The 26,644-nt window shown below is 41.1% G+C and overlaps 1 protein-coding gene across 4 annotated transcripts; it reads right to left on the bottom strand.

Annotated features, from left to right (window-relative positions):
* Positions 1–1,458: 1,458 nt before the first annotated feature.
* Positions 1,459–24,873, bottom strand: LOC310872013 (neuronal calcium sensor 1). 4 transcript variants are annotated; one of them, XM_083783677.1, is made up of 9 exons: positions 18,077–18,212; positions 15,910–16,048; positions 11,399–11,423; positions 7,353–7,491; positions 5,560–5,638; positions 4,677–4,765; positions 4,500–4,577; positions 3,744–3,846; positions 1,459–3,087 (listed from the first exon to the last, which is right to left on the bottom strand). In XM_083783677.1, exons 2-8 carry the CDS (start codon positions 15,971–15,973, stop codon positions 3,748–3,750), a joined length of 573 nt encoding a protein of 190 aa, XP_083639803.1. In that variant the 5' UTR covers positions 15,974–16,048; positions 18,077–18,212; the 3' UTR covers positions 1,459–3,087; positions 3,744–3,747. The 4 variants fall into 4 exon arrangements, with proteins under 4 accessions (XP_083639803.1, XP_083639801.1, XP_083639802.1 ...); XM_083783675.1 differs by having other exon boundaries at positions 3,739–3,846; XM_083783676.1 differs by having other exon boundaries at positions 3,739–3,846; positions 15,910–16,040; positions 18,077–18,190.
* Positions 24,874–26,644: the final 1,771 nt, after the last annotated feature.

Below are 26,644 nucleotides of genomic sequence, written 5' to 3' on the forward strand. Positions count from 1 at the left end.
CGGAAGAAATTGTTGCTAAATAGGCTAAATGTAGCTTCACTGTCCTGGCTAGGAATAATTTAGGAGCAAAGAGGGTGCTCTGCTGTTTTCAATTTAATTGACTAGGTTGCACCATAGACTGTAAAAAATATGGACAAAGCGTTCCCCGGGTCTAACATGAACGTAAAATGAAGCCTGTAATAATATGCTAATTCCTGATGTAAGTCGCCATCTTTGGTACCAGCTGGCCATTGGCTGGCTCCGTTTTGTATACCAGCTGGTCATTGGCTGCCCAGACAACGAGGCGGGACTTCCCCCCTTCTTCTCCGTTGGTTTTTATTTTGACTCGAGTGGGAGGGGAATCCCGATCATAGACTGTAATGGTAGCCACGCCCCTCAGAACATACGCGATGTTTTTTTTTCTTTATGGTCATTTTCTTAATTAATGGGACCATAATTTTCCAAAAAGAATATTATGACATTAGAAATGAGACTTTAAACTAGTGACTGGAAGAAGAAAGTATTCATGACCATGTTTATTAAGGTAATACAGTCTAGGTGAAGTTGGGCCAAAATACATGGGCCTCTATGGAGCTATGGGGCTTTTTGGGTCCGGTCCAGCGCCACAACAGGCCATTATATGAACTACCGATTTCAAATGAGGCTTCACGAAATATCTGGCTGACTGCCCCCCTGGGTTGCACGTGTTCGGCCGGCGTGTATGATGAATGATCAGCGGTGAAACGTTGCTATTAGTACTACAATCAGAATAAATCGTTGGAGAATATGCTAAATCACGGAAACAGAATGTCCAAAGGCACTTTAAAACTTCCAAGAATTCAATATTAAAGTTGTAATTCAATGGTGTAGCTTAGTTTAAAAACGTTGAATGAGCCAGCTCCTAAACTGAGCACATTATAGTCTCACACAACACACGCTGCTTGAATACAATGAATAGATAGCCTATCATCTCACTGCTGCAGAAATCAGTTAGTGTTGGTGTTCATATCATAGCTTATCAAGCCAACTGAGCCTGAGAGATGAATCATCTGATCTAATCAAGGCAGGCACACAATAGTTCACTGTTCTTCAAACAACTATATAGCACACACTTATAAAGTGGACCAAGTTGGCATTTAAAGAGTGTATTTTCAAAGAAAACAAGCACTAAAGCTTAACAATTACATTGCTCCAATTAGTGCAATACCCTGGCAGTGCAACACTTAATTGATAAATAAATATTCAAACTCCACAAAGCAGTGGATTGAGAGCTATCTTTGAGCATATTAAAGTGGATTAACATGAGAGCAGTTAATCATTATACAAATACACACTGGAACAATAATCCCATTTATGCATTTTGACTGTTTAACACATCATCAAAGTGCATAAATAAAATCAATGGAATCCATCCACATAGAATACAAATAAAAGATCAAAGAATACTAATTTTAAAAAGTGACACTTAAATGCATTTTATTCTGTGCTCTTATACTGTTAGTAAACAGGTGAATGACCTTTATAATTTACCAAACATAATTTGCATAAGGCTATACCAGACAGTGAGGCTAATAAAACCTCTTGATGTTTAAACTAAAATCAAGTGTCAAGCAAAAACAAAAAGGCATCATCACATGCTCTGTAGACAAACACAAAGAGGACTGTTGCAACCACACAGCTCGCAAAAGCTTTTTACAACCAGAATTTATGCCTGTTTGTGGCTTTCAGAGGGCTGTGTGTGTGTGTGTGTGTGTGTGTGTGTGTGTGTGTGTGTGCGTGCGTGCGTGCGCACAGAAGGTGGAGTATGATGTCAAAGAAAAAACAAGCCTCAATTCAGATGTGAATGGAGAGGACGTGCTCTGTGTTGCTTGGACATGTCATTCAGGATGTGACTGTGTGACATTAGTAGGCAATGTACAGTAAAATCCTCTGTGTGAATTTATTTATTTTAACCTCTGAGTGTACAAATGGACCCGTACGCAGGATTTTATAGAGTAGGCGCTGGCACTAACGGAATGAAAAACACAAGAAGGTTGCAAAGTCCTCAAACATAGTAAAAGAAACCAAACAAAAGTCCTCACTCGTTCAACATTCAGCAAATAAAAAGGAAAAGGAACTAGCTCCTCAGGAAAAGGAACCATAGAATAAGAGAGGAAAAAACATACTCTCTCTCCCCATGCCTTCGGCCTGGTGGAGACAATTATCTCTTAAAGATGACCCCTCCCACCCCACTGCCCTCAGGATGCAATTCATTTGAACACTTTCAATAAAAACATTTAACTTCGAACCTCATTCTCCTCTTCCAGAAACAGCAAAGCATAAAATAAAAAACAATCATATTTACATTAATACAATATACACAATATGGCTGTATAACTTAGGTTACACCTGGTTTATTCTTAGTTGCACGCTGGTGTCTCGCACTGAAAATAGCAAATCTGCAGACTCACAACGCTCTGCGCTCAGTGCATTGTGACGCAGCATGAGCTTGTAGATCTGCTATTTTTGGTTGCAGGACACAATCCACAACCAAGTATAAATCATGCTGTAGTCTTCACACTGTCAGAAAATACTTTTCTCCGGCCCTGCAGGGAGTCTCTCCACAGTGGTGAAGATGCAGTGCAGTGCAGTTCATTTCTGTTCGGGTCAAACACACATTTCCTGTGTGATATCAACCAGACACACTACACCCTACACTAAAAGGAAAGATCCTCAGTCAGGACTGTCAATGGTTCAACCACAACACTGTGTTGAAATTGCTCTTAATTGAAGTCCTAGGGCGCACACAAATGCCACACAGTTTAGAAGCACAGATAAATGAGCGAGGGTTCACTTACTGTACATGTTTTTTAAATTGTATGTTTGTTACTCCACTGTGACACTGTAGGATATAGTTGTTTACCTTTACCGTCCGTAGTTATACATGACGATGTTGCAGTTAATGACACCAAAGGCCATACGAGAGTGCAACAGAAACAAATGGTCTTCACGCAATCCCCTTCCAGGTGAGCAGGTATTATGGGAGGGCAGGTGCTATGACCTCGCGTTGCAGGTGCGATGGTGCTGGATTGGTACATCATGTGTTTGAAGAAACTGGACTAGACTCATCTGAGGAATTGGAATAATGACGACCATAGAATTGATTATGCTGGGTAGTATCACAAAATGTTTACATTTCACACATGCCTACAGTAAAATCCTCTAAATGCATCCATTTGTAACCCTGAGAGTATGCAAATGTAACCAAACTGAACTCATATAATTAACTTAATACTGATTATATACTCGATTTTACTGTGTTTATAAAAACATCAGGCAGACTTTATCACTGTTTTCCTAAGTTACTCACTAAACAGTATTACTCCATTATTACTCCATTACTCCATCCATGGTCTCACAACTCATTCTCGCTACTCATTAGACCACATGTTGAGCAGGATGTCATCAACAATTGGCAATGCTATTAGCTTAGTGGGAGGAGAGGGCTCTGAATCCCTCTCCACTGAGTGCTGCACGACTGTTTGATTGCCAGCAGTCAAGTAGGGCATCTGAATAATTCACAAGGACAAACTGGGAGATGACAATGGCTTCTTCGTTTTCTAACCCAGCCCACAGTCTGAATAGCCTGCTTTTTATAGTCTTCTCAGACTACTTAAGCGTGAGCAAGTATAATAATTATTCTTCAGTGGGAGCACAGACTAGAATAGAAAACAATCAGCGCATGTACTGTAGTCGCTAGATGGTTAACAAACCACTCACCTTACTTTTCTACACCAGTCCATCATAAAGTGATAGTGCCTGAACAATAGACGGATCTGCCTTTGACCCTTCCTGAAACTCCTGCAGGGTCAGCTTGCCGTCCGCATTCTGAATCAAGAACAAATGACAAGGTGTGAAACTTAAAGGCATTGATGATTGAAGACGCTTATACACTTTATCGCCAGCAGGGGGCAAAAGAGGTTCTGAAGTTAAGTCACTTCAGTCAGTCCTGTTCCACACTGTTAGACCGATCCAGCTCAATGCACTTGGACAGTAGCCCCCTCTGCTCCACCCATACAAATGAAATGACTGAGCGCTGCTGTGTTGTAGAGCTGGTCCAATGGGCTGAGCTTGGCACTGGTTGGGACATGCAGCTGACAAACACACACCCAATAAGACTCTGTCTCATCTTTCACTAAGCTAAGGAGGCTCTGGGAGCCGAGAGACAGGGCATTACCACTCGACATTGGTAGTGGAGGAAGGTATCTGTGACGTTTATATACCGCAGGCAGAGTTAGTGACACTGCGGTGGCTACAGCTAACAGCTCTTCATTTTACAGTGCCAGTATCAAGCCCCAAGAGTGGCAGTAGAAGGCACATTCAGTTCTCTTCATTGCGCTTGTTAATAGCCTTTTCTTTTAAATGGTAAAAAAGAAAGAAAGAATGTTTCATGCTCGAGTGTTTGAGCATGCAACTACTGCATTAATCACCTTTTGTATTTTGTGTGATATTACGGTACCTCAATGTTGGATATTACTGACCTTGTCCATCATGGCAAAAATACGGTCCACTCGCTTCTCTGGAGTATTCTCCTCCTCTGGTAACTCTACAGTGTTCCCCTGGGAAAGAAAAGCATTACAGTATATACTCTATATAGCCTTGTGATAATTCTTGTTCAAGTATAAATATTAAACCAGTCAATGTTTGGTATAACTTACCACCATCTGATAAATGGCATCCACAATGTTGAGCATCTCATCACGAGTGATGTAACCATCGTTATCGAGGTCGTATAACTTGAAGGCCCCTGCATAGAGACAATCACTTGAGTGGAAAATAGCTTTGAGTTTTGCCAGTGCACTGTAATGCAAAGTTTTAAAAGATGATTTTGTAAGTGTATTTTGTAAAATGCATACCACTGCCAGTTTAAATGTAATTTACAGTGTGCTTTACAGAGCAATAAGACATTTTGTTTTTGTGACATAATTAAAGGCATTTGTGGGCACTGTTTTAATGAGAAAAGAGATAAACTAGATCTAGCTATGGACATACTTGTGACAAGCATCATTATGGAGAGTCACATAGGCATTATGGCCTATGACATGTAAAACCATAGTAGGGAATAGCAAAGAATAGTAGCAAAGTATTTCATGTACCATGTTGATGTCAAGAGAATGCAGACCATGTTGGAAACTAACCCTACACCTAACTCTTACTCAAATCTTAACCAAAATAACTATGCCTTATCTTAATTTTAGAACTGCATATTTGAGTTGACACGGTTTAGATTCAGAAATGTTGAGATTCAACATCTCTGTGGTTTACAGAAACGTACAATGTCAACATTTCATGCTGGCAATTGGGTTGCTTTAACAGTGGAATCTATACTGGGACCAGAATTATATTTTAGGACCCCAATTCTCACACCATGGGGGCCTGTCCCTGAGGTTACAACAGCCTGCTGTGGCCTTTCTTCAGCCACCTTTAATTTGCTGCCAACCTCTTTGTTATGCAATGTATGCAATCTAGCCTGAATCCTGTCATTTAAGTGTCAAAATGCGCTAGGCTAGGGGGTGTAATGGTAATGGTCAAGCTCCTCACATCTCAACTTCTCATCCAGGGTCCCCCGAGAGGTTACTGACAAGGCCTGGATAAACTCTGAGAACTCGATGCGGCCATCCTGCAGAGTGACAGAAGGGGACAGCAAGAAATAAAGATAGAATGTTAGATGGGAAGTGTAAGTGAATGGCCCAAAGACAAGAACACCGCCTGTACTTTTCACCAAGTCATTGCTGTTTTCTGCTGAAAATGGGGCCAGACGTTTGCACCATGTAAAGCTGCTATTTCTGCCCTGCACCTGGCTCTCTCCCGAGGCTTAAATATGTCACCTCTGGTCATTAGTAAGATGGATACTACTGGTTCACAGCAAAGTTAAAGCATGCACAGTTAACCACTGTATAATGCCAAGATGTTTTTCATTGATTGTACATCATAAATGGACTTCATGGATAACACTATATGGTCAAATATTTTCTGTTCTGACTTTGGTTACTCTTAGTTTTGTTGAAAAACCATCCAAAGCAACAATTCTTAATTTCTAGAATCCACTTGGATTCCTAAAATCATAGCCTGCAGCATACTACTGAGTCTATCATGATGTAAGATGTGCATATAAATGGCTGTTGAACACTGAGTGAGTGAATACGAATGAACTAGAAAAGTAGCAGTTGTAAAGATTTCAATTTCAAACCACCCTTGTGATGCTGTTTAACACAACAACATCAACCAAAGCAACTCTAAGGAACTCGTTCAAATGTAATAATAACATGAACGCATGAAAATAAATGCCTTTCATGTATAAATAAAAACATCTTCTAAACCATAAATTGACTCCATCTTAATGGAGGTATGGCCTATTCATTTCTTCACATGCTAACCATACAGGTCTAATTTAGTCACATAACAAAAGCTATTCCAGCACCCTAATTCCTGGAAATAGGCCTATTACCAGGAATCATAAGGCCTAAGGCAAGCTATGACTCTTGTCTCGACAGCAACCTCAAATCTCTGCCAAAGGCGAGGCTGACTATCTCTCAAGACATCTGACCAGCCAGCCATTGTTTTAGAGACAATGAACTGACAAATGATTGTGAAAGTCAGAAAAGTCAGAAAAAAATATAACTTATTACGATAATTGAGCTCTCTAACTATAGGGTGCCTATCACTAATGAAGGTCACAGATAAACATCAGACAGTGGGTTTGTCTGATCTCCCCGACTCCAAATCAATAAATGCCTGTGGAGGGAGTGACATACCATGCCACAGAAAAGGTTTGATTCTTCAACATTTACACCATTCATATTTGTTTGGAAATGATAAGGCAGCTTGAGAGCTATTTTAATGCTTCGACATGAAATCATGATCCATCTTAAGATATTTGCTTAATACGGAAAGGTTAAGTTTCTGAAGAGAGAGACATCTGTTTTTGTAAAAAGAAAATACATTACACCAAGCTGACAGCATACAATTTACAGACATGCAAAGTACAAAGGGCTCAGACAGCACAAGTAATTACGCAGCGCAATGAGTAGCATTTCTATATTTGTTATGAACAACAAGAGAACTGTCTGGTCCTTTCATTCTGTGAAATGTACAGTTGACCAGAGAGTAGGTGGTCATGTTCTCACATGACGTCTCATTAAAGACCATTAAATTAACACTTCCCATGAGGCTTTACAGAGCTTTTAACATAACTTCCCATCCACATCAAACAGCAACCACATATCTAATCTCTTTATATCCGATGGAAGGAAGACCAACTCCTAGCTACTTAATTACAATTATTTATTAAAGACAATTAAAGTAGAACATATACAAAACAGGCCAAAAAAAACCTTATTTTCATCAAACACGTTGAAGACGAAGGAAGCAAATTTTGTTGGATCTCCAAAGGGGAAGAACTGTTTATAGATCTTCTGGAAGCCCACAGCATCTAGCTGCCCACTTGGACAGTCCTTGATGAATCCTTTGTACCTGAGAGAAAAAAAAGAAGGAAACAGAATGAATTAAAAACATTTCATAATGCAAGGAGTACACAGGGCTACAGCGAAACTGGAGATTTGTTAAATTATTAACGACTTAGACTACAGCATGTTTGTAGCTTGTACAAGCATTACTGATCCATTTTGATATAGCAGGCCAGATCAAAAACTTACAGCACAAATCTATTTGTCTGGTTAGAAGATAAGACGCACACGCTAATCCAATAGCGGGAGCAGAGAGTGTTTAAATCTAATCAAATTACACTCCAGTCTTCTCTTGATATGCATAACTGATAGATATGCCTATGAGCTTCCTCCAGCCCCTGGAGATGGCCTATCTAGAGAGTGACTTAACATCTCAGTTCTGCCTAAATATAGAAGCATTTCATAAGCAATTTCAAGCACAGTCACTCAAAGGCAGGCAATTTCCCTGTACAGCTCAATACAAAAACACTGCATTAGTGGTAATGGTCCAGGGGAAAAGGAAGAAGGTGTTGAGAGAAATAATAAATGTGAAGAGGAAATGAAGGAAATTGACAGAGACATAATAATAACCTGTCTAGTAAAACAAATAAACAGCCTCCTCATCAATGTAGTGGTAAGTTCAAACGGTTAGCTTTACTTGCTCATCTGTGATTGAGTCAAGGCGGTCCAGAATGAGGCTAGGCTGTAATTAAGGAGTCTAATGGAGAATGACGGCCAGGATAGATCTCTTTCCTCTTACGGTCTAGCTGGCGTCTCACTATAAACTCTTTACTTTTAATCTGCCTGGTAGATAATGAAGGCAGATCCATGGTCAAAGAGACAGAGAAAAGCTTGGTGGAACAGCTGGGAAAAGGCAGTTCAGCGAGGAGAGAAGGGAACCATGTAATTCTCACATTTTCATTGTCTGACGATATCCAGGGAAATTAAAGCCTTGGCTAGGACTGCATGGAATTAATTGGTATTCAAATTACAGGATGCACAGTGCATATACTATAATCCAAACATGACCTATTTGACCTGATTATTTGTCTCCCTTTCTCTGTATCTAAATAAATCTGAATGAAAGAATTAATACAATCATAGCATATGCCACCTAGTTGAGTAAATTAATTAATGTGAAAACTCTCTACATTGACAAATACCCACATTCATTCCCATGTCCCACTGTTACTCTCCTGCATTAGCCAGTCCTGCTGGGTGCAAGAATTTGCTTAGTGCCTGCATTTTAAAGTATTTTTGTGATACGGTTTGACCTGTTTTTCTTTATTTATCCAACCCTAAAATTGGCAGACTACAGACAAAAACCTGTACCACTAATTAATTAAGAGAACATTTAATATATGAAGTAAAACATATGGTACAGTAATTACATATTTTGTGTGAGCTCAATGTAAGAAGGACACACAGTTGGCATGTACAGTTCGATTATTCATTAGTGTGCCAGCATAAAGAAAAAGTATTAATTACTGGCAATAGCTTCTATTACTTGGCATAATGTGGCATAATGTGGAGGTTACTAAAGTGTTGTGCAGGACATTTTTCTCGTGCTGTCGAGTTGGCAGGAACATCACAGTGCCATGACATTCTGTTAGTGATTTCAGGTGGGTCCCGAGCATACTAATGATGTTCTCTTCGAAGAGAATGGAGCAGCAATATATAATGCACAGCACAGGCATTTATCTATCTATGCTAATTCTTCTATATCTATGCCTCTAATCACACACCATCTGGTATTTCCGCTGGTATAATGTCATCTCATCCCTCACACTCAGACATGGTGTGCTTGCTGCAGCAGAGTAAAGAGTACAGACAGACCAAAGATTCGTGACGAGACAAAACCACTTTAAACCCAATTCATTTCATATAAAAATGGTCTGGAGTGTTAAAAATGGACCCAAATGGATCCTTATGTTTCTTAGAGTGAAATGAATGCTCAGGAGTTTACCATGTGCAAGCAGCCCCTGATGAGACAGGCTAGCCTTAGCCTAGCTCATCGCCCAGTGTGTATAGGCTGACGGTGTTGCTGTGCGACAGTGAGTGTGAATGTGTCCTGGCTCCTTACTCGCCTCCTAATTGAGGGCACGAACAGTAGCAACCAGCTATAGCTTATAAGTGAGGCGTAGCTCCTTTCATGCATGCATAGTCAGGTCATGATAGGCAAAGCCAAAGCTGGAGCACTGAAGTGTGTTCTTTGTTTAAGCTTGGGTCATCATCATAATGATGATGAAATGTCTCTTGCCCCTGTGCCTGCTGTGTAATTGTGCCGTCTATGTTTACTGTGCAAAAATGTATGTGCACACCAGCATACCTCAACTGTAATGAGTCTCACCAGTGACCCCTGTTCTGCCACTTGCCCCGGCCAGAGGTTTCGCTGTTATGTTAATTAATATGTACCGTATAATCTTTCTTGACATATTACAATAATTATATTGTTGCTCTGTTGGGGCAGAAACCTTGTAGGTACAAAACCGTTACTTTTCAAAAAATGTAACTAGAATAGATCAAACGTAGAAAAAAATCACACCCGTGTGAACTGAGTGGTGCAACTCCCCTCTCCCCCTGCCCCCTCTCTCTCTCTCTCTCTCTCTCTCTCTCATTAGCAGGCAACAGTGCAGCACTATCTCGCTCTCTCTGTTTCTGGCACAACAGCGCCACATTTGCCCCTACTGGTACTCATAGTCACACACATAGGTTAGGACAACCTTAGGTGCTGTTCTTTGGAGTGGTTGCACCACTCAAAAATCAAAACATAAAACGATTAAATCTGGAGATACAAGGTTTCTGCCCGACAGTGACGATAATTGCGAACGCAGTGATTGCGAACGCAGTGATTGCGAACGCAGTGATTGCGAACGCACTGAGCACTAACTATGAGACCCTGCAGATCATGTCTGTGTGTCTGTCTGTCCCGCTGTGACACCATCCGCCCACCACCAGAGGGCGCAGCTGTAGCACACACACACACACACACACACACACACACAAACACAAACAACCACACACACACACACACACACACACACACAGTAGAAAACTTAAAAAAAATTACTAACTAAAAAGAAAAAAAAAGTACGTAATTTATTCTAATTGTTATTGCAATTTACGAGCTGCGTTCACTTCCCGCGTTTGTGCGTCTTACTTGTGTTATAATAGGTACAGGGCAGGCTCAAAAGCAGAGAAGAAAGTGCTGACTTCTGCACATTTATTAGGCCATGCACAGATGAATGGAGTTGTAGGTATTTCACAGTTAGTTACACACATCAACAACCTTATGGAGTCTCTGTCGCCATGGAGTTAAGTGGCTAAAAAAAAAAGTCCCTTTAGCCCCTGGCCCAGCATAACTACTGCTATCAGTATGAGCAAATTGAACAAAAAGGTTGTTGGGGAATGCATCATGGAAGTGTTAGTACTGCATCAGTGTTATCAGGCTTCAAAGTCACTCAGTCTTGGTATCATGAAGGCTTCAAAGTCACTCTATTTTCAGAAGATGTCTTGTATTCGGCGCCAACGCATGTGGGAGAAAACAGCTTGCTTCAAGTTCAAGTACACTATCAAGAACACTTTAAATATTTAATTATTGGGGTGGTACAGCCAATTAGTGCACTAACCATATTTCTAGTTGCAAGGACTGGAGTTTGAATCAAACTCCTATTATGTCTTGAATGGCTCTCTACTTCACTCTCCGCTCTAAATAAAGCATAAAATGCCCCAAAAAGAATCTTTTAAGTAAGTAAATAAATCATGAGCAACAATTTATGAATAGTCAAGTGGGTCAACATAAGACCCCGGCTATTCCCTATTTTCGTCAGAGAAGACATCTCAGTGTACAACTCACTTCACCTCACTGTTCAGGCGATAGGAGGAATGGATGAATGCAGTAATGGAGGAAATCATCATAAAAAATGAATGCTTACCACTGCTGTACTTCTTTCTCTGTAACTGCAAGAGAAATGAAGAGTGACATTAGCTTTGACAGGAAAACTTTGGGTGGCCTAGAACAAAATGTTGCTTGCTATTGTTAGAAGCAACAGTAACAGCCAAGTAGTCAGATCGTTGATCATATTGGCCTAATCCTATCATCTTTTAAAGTGAACCAAAAACATGAATGTTATTAATGATGCAGAGAGTACCATTGTCTATCCAAATGCAAACTTGTCAAATTCACAACTCGCTCATTAAGTCTCGTTGGTGTGTTCTGTATAGTAGCTCTACATATTACTGTACATAACTCAGGATTAACATGAAAATCACATGGCTCTGATTAAAGGTAGAGTAGCAGATATGGGACAACTTCTGATATTGAAATACTAGGCCATATCTAAACAACAACAATTAAAAAAAAATCTTTTCATATAATTATTTAAAAACAATACTTAAAAGGAGAAGTTTTGAAAAGGTGAAAAGTTAAAAAGGTGACCCTAGGTAGCAAAGTGGAACTGAACAGTGAAGGAAGCTGCTCAATGTGTAAGCTGTATTGCTTTGGGTATTGGCCTATAAATGTACATGCAAACGTCTAGAATAGACAGATATATTTGCAATGCTCTGTAAATCTCTCTCATGTAAAATGTTAAATTATATGTATATTAATGATATAACGGGTATCATTGCATTTGTTTATAGGGAGTTTAGGTGAGTTTACCAGGCTGGGCTTATTTTACTGATTTAGCTGTTAAAAAACCTTTTTCCATCATTTATAAAACATATGTATTGTTTATAATATTTCCCCCCACAATAGACTACTATACAACATTTAAAATGATCTGTTGCCGTGCCTTTAATAAATGATCCAAGCAGTAGTGGGCAAGTGAAAACAAAATTCAAGGGAAAAGAAGGTCAGGAATAGATTAAAGAAAGAGATCAGTTAAGGGACCAGGATATGTTATGCCCACACAAGCATTTTATTATCTTCTAGTAATAATCAAGCAATCCCTTTCGGGTCCCCCCTCGACTCTTAACTCTTTCTTAAGTAACCAAAAGCAATTTTCCTCCTCTCAACCCCTGGGCAAACAGCTGAAAAAAAGCGCTGGAATCAAGGCCATTAGTTTAACCTGGTGGTCCGATGGGAGTGGCTGTTGAATACAACCTGCTCTAAGGCTTTGGATAAAGGACTTCCATTACCACCTATGTTGATCATGATTACAGGGTCACCTTCTGCACGCCAATCTAGAGGCCTGACATGGTCAGAAATCCCAGTCAATGCGTTAGAGGTGCATTACAGGCTGGCACGCAGAAATATCCTGAGGGATCAACTTTAGATGCTATACCTACATATACAACAAATAGAAGCTCATCATCATGGTGACTAAAGGATTATCATCTCCCTTTAAAGAAGACACTGCCGTGGCATAGATATCACCTTTGAATCCATTCCACATATACATAGTTTGACGAAATAAAGTGAAGTGTTTCTGTATGCAGTCACACCAAAATGAAACACAACCACAGTTATTACCTGGCTTCAGTTGTGTTTACCGGTCTATTGAGGCACTACACTGATCTGATTCTGCTTATCAAACATATTGTATTCAAGATAGGTCTTCTGCTGAAGATAATTTACAAATTATTTCAAAATATAATATCAATTGTTTAGGACCAGAATAGCCTGACCTTGTGCTATAGCCTACACCATGAACCATTCTAGACTTCTCAAGTTGTGTGAGACAGCCAGGTCTGCTTTCTGAACCTAGAGTCAGAAGAACTGAATGTGGAGAAGCAGCACTTTTTTATATCTATGCACCACATTATCTGGATTCTGGAAAAAGGTCGAAAACTGCAAGTCTAGTAAACTCTAACTTTTTCAATTATGTTTATTATTGCATTCACTTGTATTATGTTTATTTTGCATGTCTCAATGTTCTATCCTAATGTCTTAATGCTTGTGTTGTTGAATTGTGCTAATATACAAATAAACTTGCCATGCCATAACCTAACGCAGTGGGGAGCAGAATAATACAGAGGCTATAAATAAGGAAGCCAGGTCAGGTAATCTCTGCATACATTTTGGCCTCAATTTGCTTTGCTCAGCGTTTCAACCAGAAAGCCCATTATGTTACCCATTCCTAGGCAGTAAATGCCAGGGTCAATCTCACAACTGTCAGCCAAGTCAAGCAACCATTAAATTGGCCTAAAACGTCAATGGAGCCAAAAAATGGGGGCAATTCACCAAAGCAAAAACAATTTCACCAGAATGTATTACATAACTCAGAGGCAATGGTCAGTAATGTAATCAGCCTATGTAGGAAAAAACAGAGCCCACTCTCTGCCTGTTGGCCCTGCAGGGTGTGCTAGCTACAGTAGCTACACCACTCAAACTTGCATTCTGCCACTATTGAGACCTTCTGTGGATCATCTGACAACTTCAGAGTGAAATAGCCGAGCTTGTAGATCTGCTATTTTTGGTGCACTGAGCTGCACTCCATGGCATGCAAGATTGCAACCAAGTATAAATCAAATCAGGCATTATGCTTTGCATTGCCACTCCAATACATGAACCTACTCTACATACTGTGGTCAGTTTAATAGCATAGTTGGGCTTTCCACAAGATTTCAAGGCCACTAATTTGGTATTGGTACACCATTTTTCAGTTGGGGTAGTCTAGCTTGAAGCACAACTGGTATAAAAATAATCTTTCACTAGGAGCATGAAAACATTAACTAACCAAAGTCTCAGCTTTGGTTTGTTTCTGAGTAGGCAAAGGCAACTGTTGCTATGGTTCATGTCATGAGCAAACTAATAATGATTAGGTCATACAGGTGTTTCAGCTTTTCCAAAACTTCCACAAGAGGAAGGACACAAATGAGCAGCATGCAGATACTGTGCGGAAAGTAAAATCAGAATATAACGTACCTACCCAGAACGGTGAGAGGAATAGCAGCCTGAATTTATTAAATTAAATGTAAAGATTACTTGTTGGTTGCCTGTGAACAGGGGGCATTGTTTACCAGGGCAAAAGTTACTTCGATTTTCCTGCCAGTTGCCACTGAGAACTCAACACAAATGGCTAAGCTTTTACGATCAAAAAGAAACAGTAGACTAAAATGGCAGACAACATGAGAGAAAGAGGCAATGGGATACAGGGTGAATTTGAAATGATAAAGGTTCACAGTCACACCAGGCCAGAGCAAGGGAGACTGATCATGCTGGAAGGGGAAGCTCTGTGTCTCTCTAAGCAATGCTAACCCGATAACATCCTAATGATACTATTCCATTCCCTGCTCAAAGAGGGTAATTAGGAGATAAAGGCAGAGATAGAGGGTGAAAGGCTAAAAGGAAGAGAGAGAGAAAAGAAAGAGAGACGGATAGACAGAAAGAGAGGGACAGGCAGGCATGACGAAAGAGATGAGAGAGAGAAAGAGCAAGTAAAGTATAGTAGCAAAAAACACCAGATCTCAGCACGAAGCCCAATCTTCCTCCACAGTAATTTCCTGCCACAACAGCCTTCCTTCGTTTGCACCACGGAGAGAGCCACCACGCAAAGAACACTGTTATTAAGCAGCCATTGGCTGTCAACTCCCACCCAGCACCTGCACACTGCAGAGCAATAACAAGCAACGGGAATAACAAAAGCAACAGATTGATATCATTTTTTTTAACAATGGCCACAAAAAGTATATTTGTATTTGTAGTATATAGATTTTTTAAATCTGACTCATTATCATTTCTTTTGAAAGTAAAAACTGGCCAGATAATGGCAAAATTGGCCTATTTTTAACGCTGTCATTTTGGACTCAGTGCTGGCTCAAGTGAGACAACCCACTTTGTAATCCAAATTGTTCTCTCTCTCCCTCTCTCTCTCTCATCATCTCTATCATTCTCCAGACTATGTTATACAACTAAACATATAAATGTCATAATGTATTCTATGTGAAAATACAGTTTTTGATCATTAGCTACCAGCTTTACTGCTGATGCAAAGGCTTCAGTGTCTCTATATTCATAGATCACTTCAGCATGATTGAAAAACGGTCTGATAAAACTTTTGCCAAACCCGAACCAATCAAAATTTGTTACACAGGTGATTTTTAAATCTGCAGTCAGCTTATTCCCTGCTGACAATTATAGCCTTGGTCTGCAAATAATGATTCTGCAGACATTGCACAAATTGGCTTTGGAATCCCTCAATTACAATTCATGCCTGCAGTCAGGCCTGCACACCTGTGTGAAGTACAACTGGCAGAATGTAGCCTAATTTGGAAATGTAACATAACATGTTACAGTACACACTACTAACACAGTACTTTTGAGTTGACGCAATCACATACTTACATTTAGCTTCTTGTACCTGTATGAGTAGTGACATATAATATAAACCTTCTAACTGTGTTTGCTTTATTAACATTGTCTGGTTTAACAGAAGTAAATTTAAGTTTAAATTGCACTGCATTGACAACAAGCTCAACAAGGAAAGGACAGGAAGCTACTCACAGTAGGTTTTCCTTGTCAACTCCTCCACAACCTCGGGTTTGAGCTTGCTGTTTGATTTTCCCATTGTCACCTCTCCTCCACGCCTCTGGCTCCACCGTGGCACACAGCACACTTACTACCTCCACTCCAGACTGATGCTCTGCCAAACACATACAAAAATGTGGGCCAGTTTAGGCGCAACGACAGGAGCGAAACAAGAAACACCTTTTTTCTGCTTTGGGTAGCAAAAAGAAAAACCTCCCACTCAACCTAGATAAGTCTAATGTAGTCAGTGTAGTCCACTGTGGATGTAGCCATGGTGTTGTAAAAGATTTCAGCCTTGACACCCCAGAGAGTCAAGTTAAACCCCAGGGGCTCTAAGAAGTGACAGCAAGTTGTTGAGCCTATAAGTGTCGAGTGCCTGTCTTCAGCCTCTCCTTCCTTCACAGCCATCCGTGGGCGAGTGTAGCGTTGTGATGCGTTGCCACCTTCGTGCCTGGTTACAGGAGTCACTCTGTCGCTGGGCTCTGCGTGCTCACAGCTATTACAGTCCTTCTCTGCCCCCCCCCCCCCCCCCCCCACCACTGTCTCCTTTGCTCTGGCGAACTTACTGTATAAGTGAATCCTCCCTGTAGACAGCTGAGATAAGGAGTTGTGTACTGTCACTGACATAATAAATGAATACCGGCAGACATAATACTTTACAGAAACAACAAATAAAGAAAAGAAAAAAGCTTTGAAAAGGTATGGGATGAAAAAATACATCTGCACATTTTAAATTGAAATGCAAATTGAAGAGTGAAAAATAGATCCGGTCTAGCTCTTAAAATAAGCATGTGAGCTGTCTCCTCAGCTTGTAGGCAGAGGGATTTAAAGGTTGACAGTTCTCTTGTCTCCTCCATTCTGACTCATAATTCTCCCTCCTTCCTGGCCTCACGGCACCACAGTATGATGATTTCCTCCTCTCTGTCACAGCAGACAGGAGATGAGGGATAATGGAATTTCTTTGTGTCTCAGGCCTGCCTGCCTTCTGCATGCCTTGATGCCTAACTACAGCAACTAGAAAGCCTGTAAGAAAATGATGTACCACTAGGCACCTTCACAGAGAACATCTGCTGTTTTGTCTGTTCATCCATGCTGAGGTTGTCTTGTCACTCTGGTAATCAGAAGCTTGTATTTTATCAATCTTGTGGTACTGCTTGGTATAATTCAATCAATATGATACAAAAAAGACGGATGGGTGCTTTATCCAGAGACTGAAAGTTGACTTTCTGTCTATCAGAAGACTTAGGGAGAGCTTAGCTGTGTAGCAGTTGTGTAACACCTTTACAATTAAATTATAAATAATTTTAGCATTGCATATTTGCTGTCGGGATAGATTAGACTGTGTTAATGTAGCTTTAAACATTGAATATTTTTCTGTTTTTTATTATGCCTTCTTTGGTATAATTAAAACGCTAATGAATACACGAAGCACACAAGACGCTGTTAGATGGATAGTGCCAGAGAGACGGAGCTGCTTCTGTGGTGTGTGGCACACTGTGCTAACCCAGAGCCTCTAGCACCAGAGTCATCAACGTGCACACTTGACTGACAACGACCTTTGATTCTCTGTGGCATTTGTGTGTGTGTGGCCACTGGTCAGGTAGGTAAGGTCAAGCTAGGATACACGTTACGTATTTGAGTGGAGCATTTTAATTCCGCCAGCCAACTGTCAAAAAAACTATAATCAAGCCGTAACAGTTTATCATTACAAACTGTATGCAATAATCCACCTTTACGTGTTAACGTTAGCCATGAACTATGTTGTTGGTTTACTTACATAGCCTGCCCTATTCCATCCCGAGTCCAGTCAAAAAACGACTGGATATAGGTGAACAATAAATTGGTGAGATAAAAAATATATCATTATTTTACTTTGCAGAGAAAAGAGCGCTTTGTCTGTGTAGTGATACATGCATGTGTAACAAAGACATGCGGTTGCAGCAGGTGGTGGGATGTTGTTACCTTGCAGCGCCATAGCAACGAACACACAGTTTACACAGTTAACAGCTACAGTATACTACTATACTAGACAGCAAACTGGTCGCTCCGGCCGGGTGTAAGGTCTGACCGGAGTTGACAAAGAAAAGAAAATGCGTAGAACTAGAAGGATAAATACGGACTGTGCAGCGTAACCTGATATTACCTGTGGTTTAGGCTACACGTAGAAAGTAAAGCGTCCCAACCAGCCCAGACAGTGAAAACGTGTCCAATGTTGTCTTCCGCGATCCTGCCAGTGCCTCTGTGTGGATGTCCGGACCGTTGCTGGCTTGCTGCTCAAATGTGCCATGGGAAGCTGCGCTTGAACAGAATGTTACACCACAGCGTGTAACCTACTGAATACGGTGACCCCAGGGGTTATCGTTTTGTAAACTGCTGTAAAAAATTAGTCTTCGCCTATGAACAGACTTGGTTGTTATTACAGATCATGTGACAGGCAGGTTAGTTAGTTGATATTTACCAGTTGGGCAAAGCCTGGAAACTTACGCTACCAACTAATTCTAGATTTAGACACATAAATCGTTAGAATACGGGTTGCTGTGTAACTCGCCCTCAGTGCCGGTGAGTGACGTAGTTGGCTCAGTTCAGAGGAGAGTCAGGACCGGCCAGGACTCAGGAGACTGACGTCGCATTACCAAGACTCAGGTTTGATCTCTCTAGCCTCTGTCTCTGTAGCTTTTTGTTGAATATACACCAAATTGAGACTACATCCATGTGTTGTAAATAAACTACCGGTATGCTATAAAAAGCCTAAATTGATTACAGGAAAAGGACCGGTAACAACAAGTCACCTTCTCCTGCACGCCAATCAACTTCAAGAGAGTGGTCTGAAAAAATCTGAGTCAATGGGTTCAAGATGGGTAGCCTACCAACAAAAGTACCAACCAACCGGGTGGCACTCCGAAGCGAGCAGATCAAAGCAACTCTGGTTAGTCTGGAAACGATAAACACCATTAACTCACTCTGTATGACGCTAAAGTAGCATTTAGTCAGCTTTCAAGGTCAGGGATACTTTACAATTCCACCTGTCCAAGTAGGCCACATTACATTAGCCTTCCTATGCACACATACAAACACCCTTCAGAGAAGGCTTCTCTGTGGTCCTTTATTGCAGTCAATTCAATATTCTCTCAGGGTCAATGAAAGAGGGAGAACAGCCTGGCCAATGGAAAAATAATAGATGATTAAAACACATTTTTTATGTGAATTTCACCCGCCCCCCCCCCCCTTCTCTCTCTCTCTCTCTCTCTCTCTCTGTACGCACACACGCACGCATGCACACACACAAGCGCGTGCGCACGCACACACACACACACACACACACACAATGAATGAAAGGGCCTAAGAGCAGACCACCGAATGAAAATAGAGTGCACCTTGGTATGCTGGGAAAGGTTACAGTAGGCTATCAGTAACATTTTTCCACATATATGTATTGCTGAATCTGTCACTGTTTCAAATTATTACACAAAGAAATGATAAATGAGTCCAAAAGAAAAAAATGCCTAGATGTTCAGCACAGTGGCGTTTCCAGGAATTGCATTTTGGGCAGGCAAGATGTGTTAATTGTCGTCTCCCCGCGCACAATCGTAGCACTAAAGGTTTTCAAAGAGATATACCTGCCAGACAAGTAGGATGAAATGCATGCATTTACATTCCAATGGGTGATTGAGGGTCGCGCTCTACCGCAACGGCCAATCAGCTGTCCACTAATAGTTCTCAGGTCTTGTTTTCGTCCTCTCTCTTTTCTCATTGTATGGAATTTGGCCAGGCCAGAAATGGATTTGGACAGGCTTATTGTAGATACGCCTCTGGTTCAGCATGAATTGTGCAATGGTTGTGTGAGTCCCATCCTGTTTGCCAGTTTTCAGGTCATATAACTATGTAAGTAGCATTGGGAACCATGGTTCCTGAGTCATGTTGTAGCCCACAGGTCAGGAGTCTATCTCCTGGCTGTTTATGGAGCGTGAGGCAGCTTGATGTACAAGTACACCCCCTGGACACAGCCTAGTCTGTCACAGGGAAAAAAATAATTAGTATGACACGACCAGGGAGCCCGACCTTCCATAGTCCCCTCCAATGCATGGCTTTTGAAGATTACGTCATATGGCAGCCAAGTCTATGGGATTTTTAATGTTTGTTTAGAGCACTTACGATGTAAATCGTTTAGCCAATATATGGACTTTGAGGATATTACAATATTTGTATAGAGTACTTTGGTGCTGGGAGTCTGGTGCAACGCACAGGTCCTGGACCTGGTGAGAGCAGGAGTGGACCTGGTGATACGTAGGAGGGGCCCGGACAAGAGTCAACCCACAGACAGAGCCTAGTCTGGCAGAGTAGTTCCGGAGCGGCGGATTGTGTGGCCCTGGTCTTTCTCTAGTGGGTCTGATCGAGGGTAGCTACTGGGACGTAAGTCGGGACTGGATCACTGGGTCTGGGTCTGGGCTGGGTCACCTGAGTGAGGGGTATGATGTTAGCGAGACCCAAAACCTCCCACGATACATCCCAGAGCCAGCCAAGTCTATGGACTTTAATGTTTGTTTAGAGCACTTTAGACTAGAGCCAGCCAAGTCTATGGACATTAATGTTTGTTAAGAGCACTTTAGACTAGAGCCAGCCAAGTCTATGGACTTTAATGTTTGTTAAGAGCACTTTAGACTAGAGCCAGCCAAGTCTATGGACATTAATGTTTGTTTAGGCCAGGGCACTAAGTCACAACGTCATGTGGCCGATATAAATATAGTGGGCGCCCCTCACTTCACGCAAGTGGGATTTTTTATTCTTACATAATTTGGGAAATCCAAACTAAAGTCAACAGTAAGGAGGTAGAATAATTGATTTACACACTCTTCAAAGGAAAAAACACAAACATGTTTGTTTACTGTTGCTTGATTGATTGATTGAATAATTAATTAACAATTTTGGAGAATTACAGTACATTTCAAGCACAATTCAATACAAGACCGTTAACTGTGGACGACACCATAGAGCATTACACTTGCAGTGATGTAAATAGGTTTTCAATGTAATGAGTCCCAGGATGGTCTTTTAGATGAGTCCCAGGGACATTTGATGAGTCCCACTTCAACGACATTAGGAGTCATATTTTGCCATTTTTACAAATTGCACCATTTCATTTTATATGGTTATAATGTGGTTATATTCATGTAGAAAACAGAAGCGAAATGATTATTATAACTAAAACTAGCAAAATAAACTAGAATAAAAAAAACAGTAGTACAGTAGTGCATCCCGTGGATGCAGAGGTCGTTATTTTATTGCGTCCCTTAACTATATAAACTGCATTTAGGGATGCAAAATGCACCCTATTTTAATCTCTGCACGGGTCCATAGGCTCTGTTGTTGTGACCACTTATTCTATTACTGTAAATCTGTAACCGACCACCCTTTAATTTCTCTCAGGTCAGAGCATTTCACCCACATCACACTGATCGCAGTATCCATGGACTATTGTTTCTCTAGCCATGCAACTAACTGGGGGGGGGGGAGCCACCAGTGCCAAATCCATTCCTGGCATGCTTCAGTGTCTATATTTCGCCACAGGCCTCCTCCATGTCCTCTACCTCCCATAACTCCTCTTCCTCTTCCATGTCCCCCATATCCCCTTCTTCTTGTCCTCTGCCTCCCATTCCTCCACTTCCCCCTCCTTGTCCTCCATCTCTCCTTCTTCCTTCATGTCCTCTACCCTCCCCCTATCTCCCCTTTCTCCCACATCCCTTAATTCTTCCACCTCCACACATTCTTACAGATATGAAATGCTCTTGCTCCATTCATTGCTCATTGGTCTCTATAGCGTTCATACATTTTTCTTTTTTTACTTCAGTTGACTCCTTAATATGTGTTAAAGTACATAATGAAGTGCAGGCGCTGATTTTGCAATTAGCACTTTCTGTGTTGTGTGATTTACTAACTGGTCTGGTTGGAAGGAAACTAGTTAAATGAAATTTGAATGATATGTAGAATTTGGCCAATCAATTGATAAAAACTGTAACCAACAGTGATTACCCAGACAAACTGGCATACATGTGGTGTAGATAGAAGAGTCCATGGTTCTATATCAATATGTCTTTATCTGTATCTCAGCTGTTTCTCGCTCTCTCTCTCTCTCTCTCTCTCTCTCTCTCTCTCTCTCTCTCTCTCTCTCTCTCTCTCTCTCTCTCTCTCTCTCATTCTCCTTTCTCTCTCCAATCCATCACTATTATCTTGTCTCACTCCTCACTCATTCTCTCGCCTTTATCTGCTCTGTCTTTTCCGTTCTTTCTATGTCTTTATCTCATTCAATTGATCATGAATGGAATTCAGGACAGGAGGCCAACATTTGGCCACTATGGTAAATGGATTCAAAAAGTAATCTACCTCTTGCACTATTTATAATGCAATTCCTCAATGGTGGATGGTTATGCGAGACAATCAGCCTCATTCAATGTCTAGCAGCATTTGGCTGGTAGCTATAGTGTTAAATTAAGATAGTAATACAGCAATAGGTCTGTCTGATTATTTTGTTGTGTTTGTACATTGTAGTATCACTATGATGCGTGGGCATGCTGGAAAAGAGGAGGACTAAGCATAGATCATGTAGTAGACTACCACTATGCTTACACAGAACAAGTATGACATCATTAATGGTCTCTGTTCACACAGCGAGGACAGGGAAGGGATTGAGGAAATAATTAAATATTACAAAGATTCTCACTTTAGCCCCTTTTGGAACCCTGTACCTTTTTTTGATTTGGGCTTCTTGGAAAAGCCCAACACAAAGTGGAGTTTGCATGTTCTCCCCGTGTCCCCCTGGTAGGTACCCGAGGGTTACTGCGGCCATCGGCTACAGTATGTAAAAATCACACCCGTGTGAACTGAGTGGTGCAACTCCCCCCACCTCTCTCTCTCTCATTAGCAGGCAACAGTGCAGCACTGTCCCTCTCTCTGTTTCTGGCACAACAGCGCCCCTACTGGTACTCATAGTCATATACTGGTGCTCATTAACGTCACACGGACACATGACACATGGTGAACATTGCTGTTCCTTGGAGTGGTTGCACCACTCAAAAATAGAAGACCACATGACTGAATGGCATTGGCGTGTTTGAAAGTCGGCCAGTCATAACATAGTTTTAAGCCAGCTCACCTCCAGCGCTCTCCTCCAGAGGTAGGATATTGTAATGTCGCTGCGCTGCGCTATAATAGGCAGCTGTAGGCCTACTACAGCTACAGCTGCTGTAGGCTACTACTACATTGACTTCCATTAGGCTATGCCAAGTGCCAACTAACACCATTTGTCCTACGAATCATTTTAATATGACGATATCATCAAATTAATTATTAACCATTCATGAGTCCAACTTTAATACCTCTGACGAGGAACCATACATGGAAAAATAATTCTGCTTCCGTCCTCTATATTTCAACCTATAAAACAACAAGCCCAGAGGGGCGAAACGTTGTTGTTTTATAGGTTGAAATAGGACGGGGAGCAGAATTATATAGTGTGCGGACATTCCACTGTTTTCTTCATTAATTGTGATCACTTTTTGGGTCCAGCACTGTATTAAAAAACTGGGATGTGCATAATTGTTTCCCTTCTTTACATATGAAATACCTAACGTGTCCAGAACAAATTAATTCCCCAGGCATGATTCAGATATTAATCAGAGCTGAATTAATCAATGCAGCTCTGATAAAAAAAAATCTGATATATTTTTTGTGCAATTGTTTGCACACTTTTATAATATAATTGCAGGCAGGCAAACAGTAACAAGACAGACAGGAAACACTGAACAATTCTACAAAATAAAAGCACACAAGGGTAATGCAAAACTCAAACAGGAACTAGGAAAACAAGAACACAATACTTCATAGTATAAGTAGTATAAGTATAATATAAATCAGAGGAACACAACAGAAAAGTAAAACACAAACCATAACTGGAAAACATGAAAACCAACACATGTCACAGATCGTGACAAATTATACCAGGCGACACCAGGCGAATGAATCGCTTGGGAAAGAGGCGAAATGAGATACACGGGCGAAATGAAGTCATTACGCCACCTTTGGTGAATGACTCGGATAAATACAATATCATTACGCATTTCATTTACACCTGGTTGTATGTTTCTGTTGTGAATTTGGCCCTATGTCTATACTACCTCCCCCTGGTCAGCCTGATACAGAGGAAAGGAACTGGTAGGAATAACGTGTTCCGTCCACACACTATGTCCTGCAAGGCTGCCGGGGAAACTCCCCCCTGTTAGGTGATAATAAAGCGGCCTGTTCACTCTTCATGCATTGAAGGAAACTCCCCCTGTTAGGTGATAATAAAGCGGCCTGTTCACTCTTCATGCATTGAAGGAAACTCCCCCCTGTTAGGTGATAATAAAGCGGCCTGTTCACTCCTCATGCATTGAAGGAAACATGAGCTCTCCCCAGGTTGGCTGAGGGAGAGTAGCGCCCAGGTAGGGGTGGGCGATAAGGTGATAAATATTGTATCAGGATATTCAGAGATTTGCAGATCTATAGGCATACCTTAATTTATACTTTTGTAGAACGATGGTTTTCTGTTAGTCAAAATTATTAAGTATTTTGGTCTAAATGTTCTGTTACTCCTTTTTCTTTTAGGTTCTGTTACTTTGTAGGTGGTTGTACTGAACAATAACCCTAAAAAAACGCATGAAAAAAATATAGTGATACTGCTTGATAAAAAATATTGTGATATTATTATTGTAATATATGTTTTCCCCTGGTGTGTTTGTAGTATCATAGTGATACTACAAACACAACAAAAGAATCAGACAAAATACATACATACCGGTACATGGATGCACCTGGGACGTATCCTCAGTGATGTATCCCAAGGTCATCGGGGTTTCGGGTCTCCCAACATCATACCCCTCAGCCAGGGTGATCAAGTCCCGATTTACGTCCCAGTAGCTACCCTCGATCAGTCCCATTAGGGAAAAACCCAGGGCCACACAATCCCTTCCTCCTGAACTACTCTGCCGGGACTGGGAGGTACCATTCTGGTGCGTGGAAGGACTAGGCTCTGTGGGTTGACTCCTGTCCGGGCCCCTCCTACGTCTCACCAGGTCCACTCCTGCTCTCACCAGGTCAGGCCCTGTGCGTTGCACCAGACTCCCAGCACCAGGCACTTTATTCAGAATGGTGGATTCTCGAGCCGCAACGTTTCCGCAGGCTCCACCTTGCCCTTGGTGGTGCCGCAGGCTCCGCTTGAGGCTTGAATGGCCCTCCTAAAGGCCTCACCGTGGGTTTGTTGGGCTTCTTCCTCACGGAAGACACAGGCTGGGGGGCGCCAACCCATACTGCTCCCCAGACTGACCTATTACTGTATTAGAATCAGAATCACATTAATTATCAATTTCCCATGTATTTGAAATACCGTTTCCCCTCAGTTATTGGCAGTGCGACATAAAACGTAGAACCTATTTAAGAAACTTATAAGCTAAAAACTAAAAGCAAAACATGGACAAACATTTAAAAAGAGCCCCAGTATGTATGATGACATGGAATTCATATAGAAAAGTAAAAAGTTACCAACACCACGCACAGCCTATGGATAAATAATAATTATTATTACTATCTTAATTTAACACTATAGCTACCAGTCAAAAGCTGCTAGACAGTGAATGAGGCTGATTGTCTCGCATAACCATCCACCATTGAGGAATTGCATTATAAATAGTGCAAGAGGTAGATTACTTTTTGAATCCATTTACCATAGTGGCCAAAGGTTGGCCTCCTGTCCTGAATTCCATTCATGATCAATTGAATGTGATAAAGACACAGAAAGACCTGAAAAGACAGAGCAGATAAAGGCGAGAGAATTAGTTATTATTATGGGTGAAAACATGGGTTAGAAAAATCGTGGGATAAAAAAAAATTTGGAAAAAAAACATAACCCCTCTTCACAGCAGGGGGAAACACTCATACATTATACTGTATTTGAAAAATCTATGTCATGATTAGTGATTATGTGTTTCTGTGCCATGTTGTCATTTGCTTAGCATCAGTCATTATGGCAGCTTCATAAATAGTCAATAGCAGAACTTTCCATAATAATGCAGCATTAATGAGTCTGACATGAAAGATCCTGATTTAGGCAAGGCAGTGCCTTCTGGGCAAAATGCTGACATAAAAAACAAGCCAAGGGATTTCAATATTTAGTTTCTCCGTTTTGTCTCAATACTGTGCTTACTAGACAGGGTTTCCATGTGAGCTGTTTAAATGAAAGATAGCAAATGCTGTGCCATTTCAAGATTAAATTGATCACAGATAATTTATTGTTATGGCTTCACCTTTCATTGACGCTTATTATTTATACAATGTATGCGGCCAAAAGGATTAGGTGTACAGACTATTGTACAGGACAGTGTGTGCACTGTGAGTTCTGTGATTCTCCAGAACCAGTGTGACAGATAGAGGGAGAAAACAAGGGCAGCTGATGAATGAGAATCCTTTTATATGCAGTGCAAAACAGATCCAGTGTACAGAAATGTATCTCAGTGGAGGAAAGAGTAACAGACACAGAGTGTGTGTGTGTGTGTGTGTGTGTGTGTGTGTGTGTGTGTGTGTGTGTGTGTGTGTGTGTGTGTGTGCAAAAAACTTTCAACACAATGTTTCTTGAAACAAACCGTATATTCGTATATTATTGATGTAGCCTATGTTAACATAAGTG

The sequence above is a fragment of the Protomyctophum parallelum genome (assembly GCF_964188405.1).
Source record: "Protomyctophum parallelum genome assembly, chromosome: 15".
NCBI lineage: Eukaryota > Metazoa > Chordata > Actinopteri > Myctophiformes > Myctophidae > Protomyctophum > Protomyctophum parallelum.

Bases quoted from the DNA above. Each gene is read 5' to 3' on its own strand.
- LOC310872013 (XM_083783677.1), bottom strand. From the start codon at position 15,973: ATGGGAAAATCAAACAGCAAGCTCAAACCCGAGGTTGTGGAGGAGTTG. The intron at 5,639-7,352 runs GTTTTTTTTGGC...GTCACTCTGCAG, and splicing joins ACGTGTTTGATGAAAATAAG to GATGGCCGCATCGAGTTCTC. The intron at 3,847-4,499 runs GTCAGTAATATC...TTCTTGATTCAG, and splicing joins TTTTTGCCATGATGGACAAG to AATGCGGACGGCAAGCTGAC.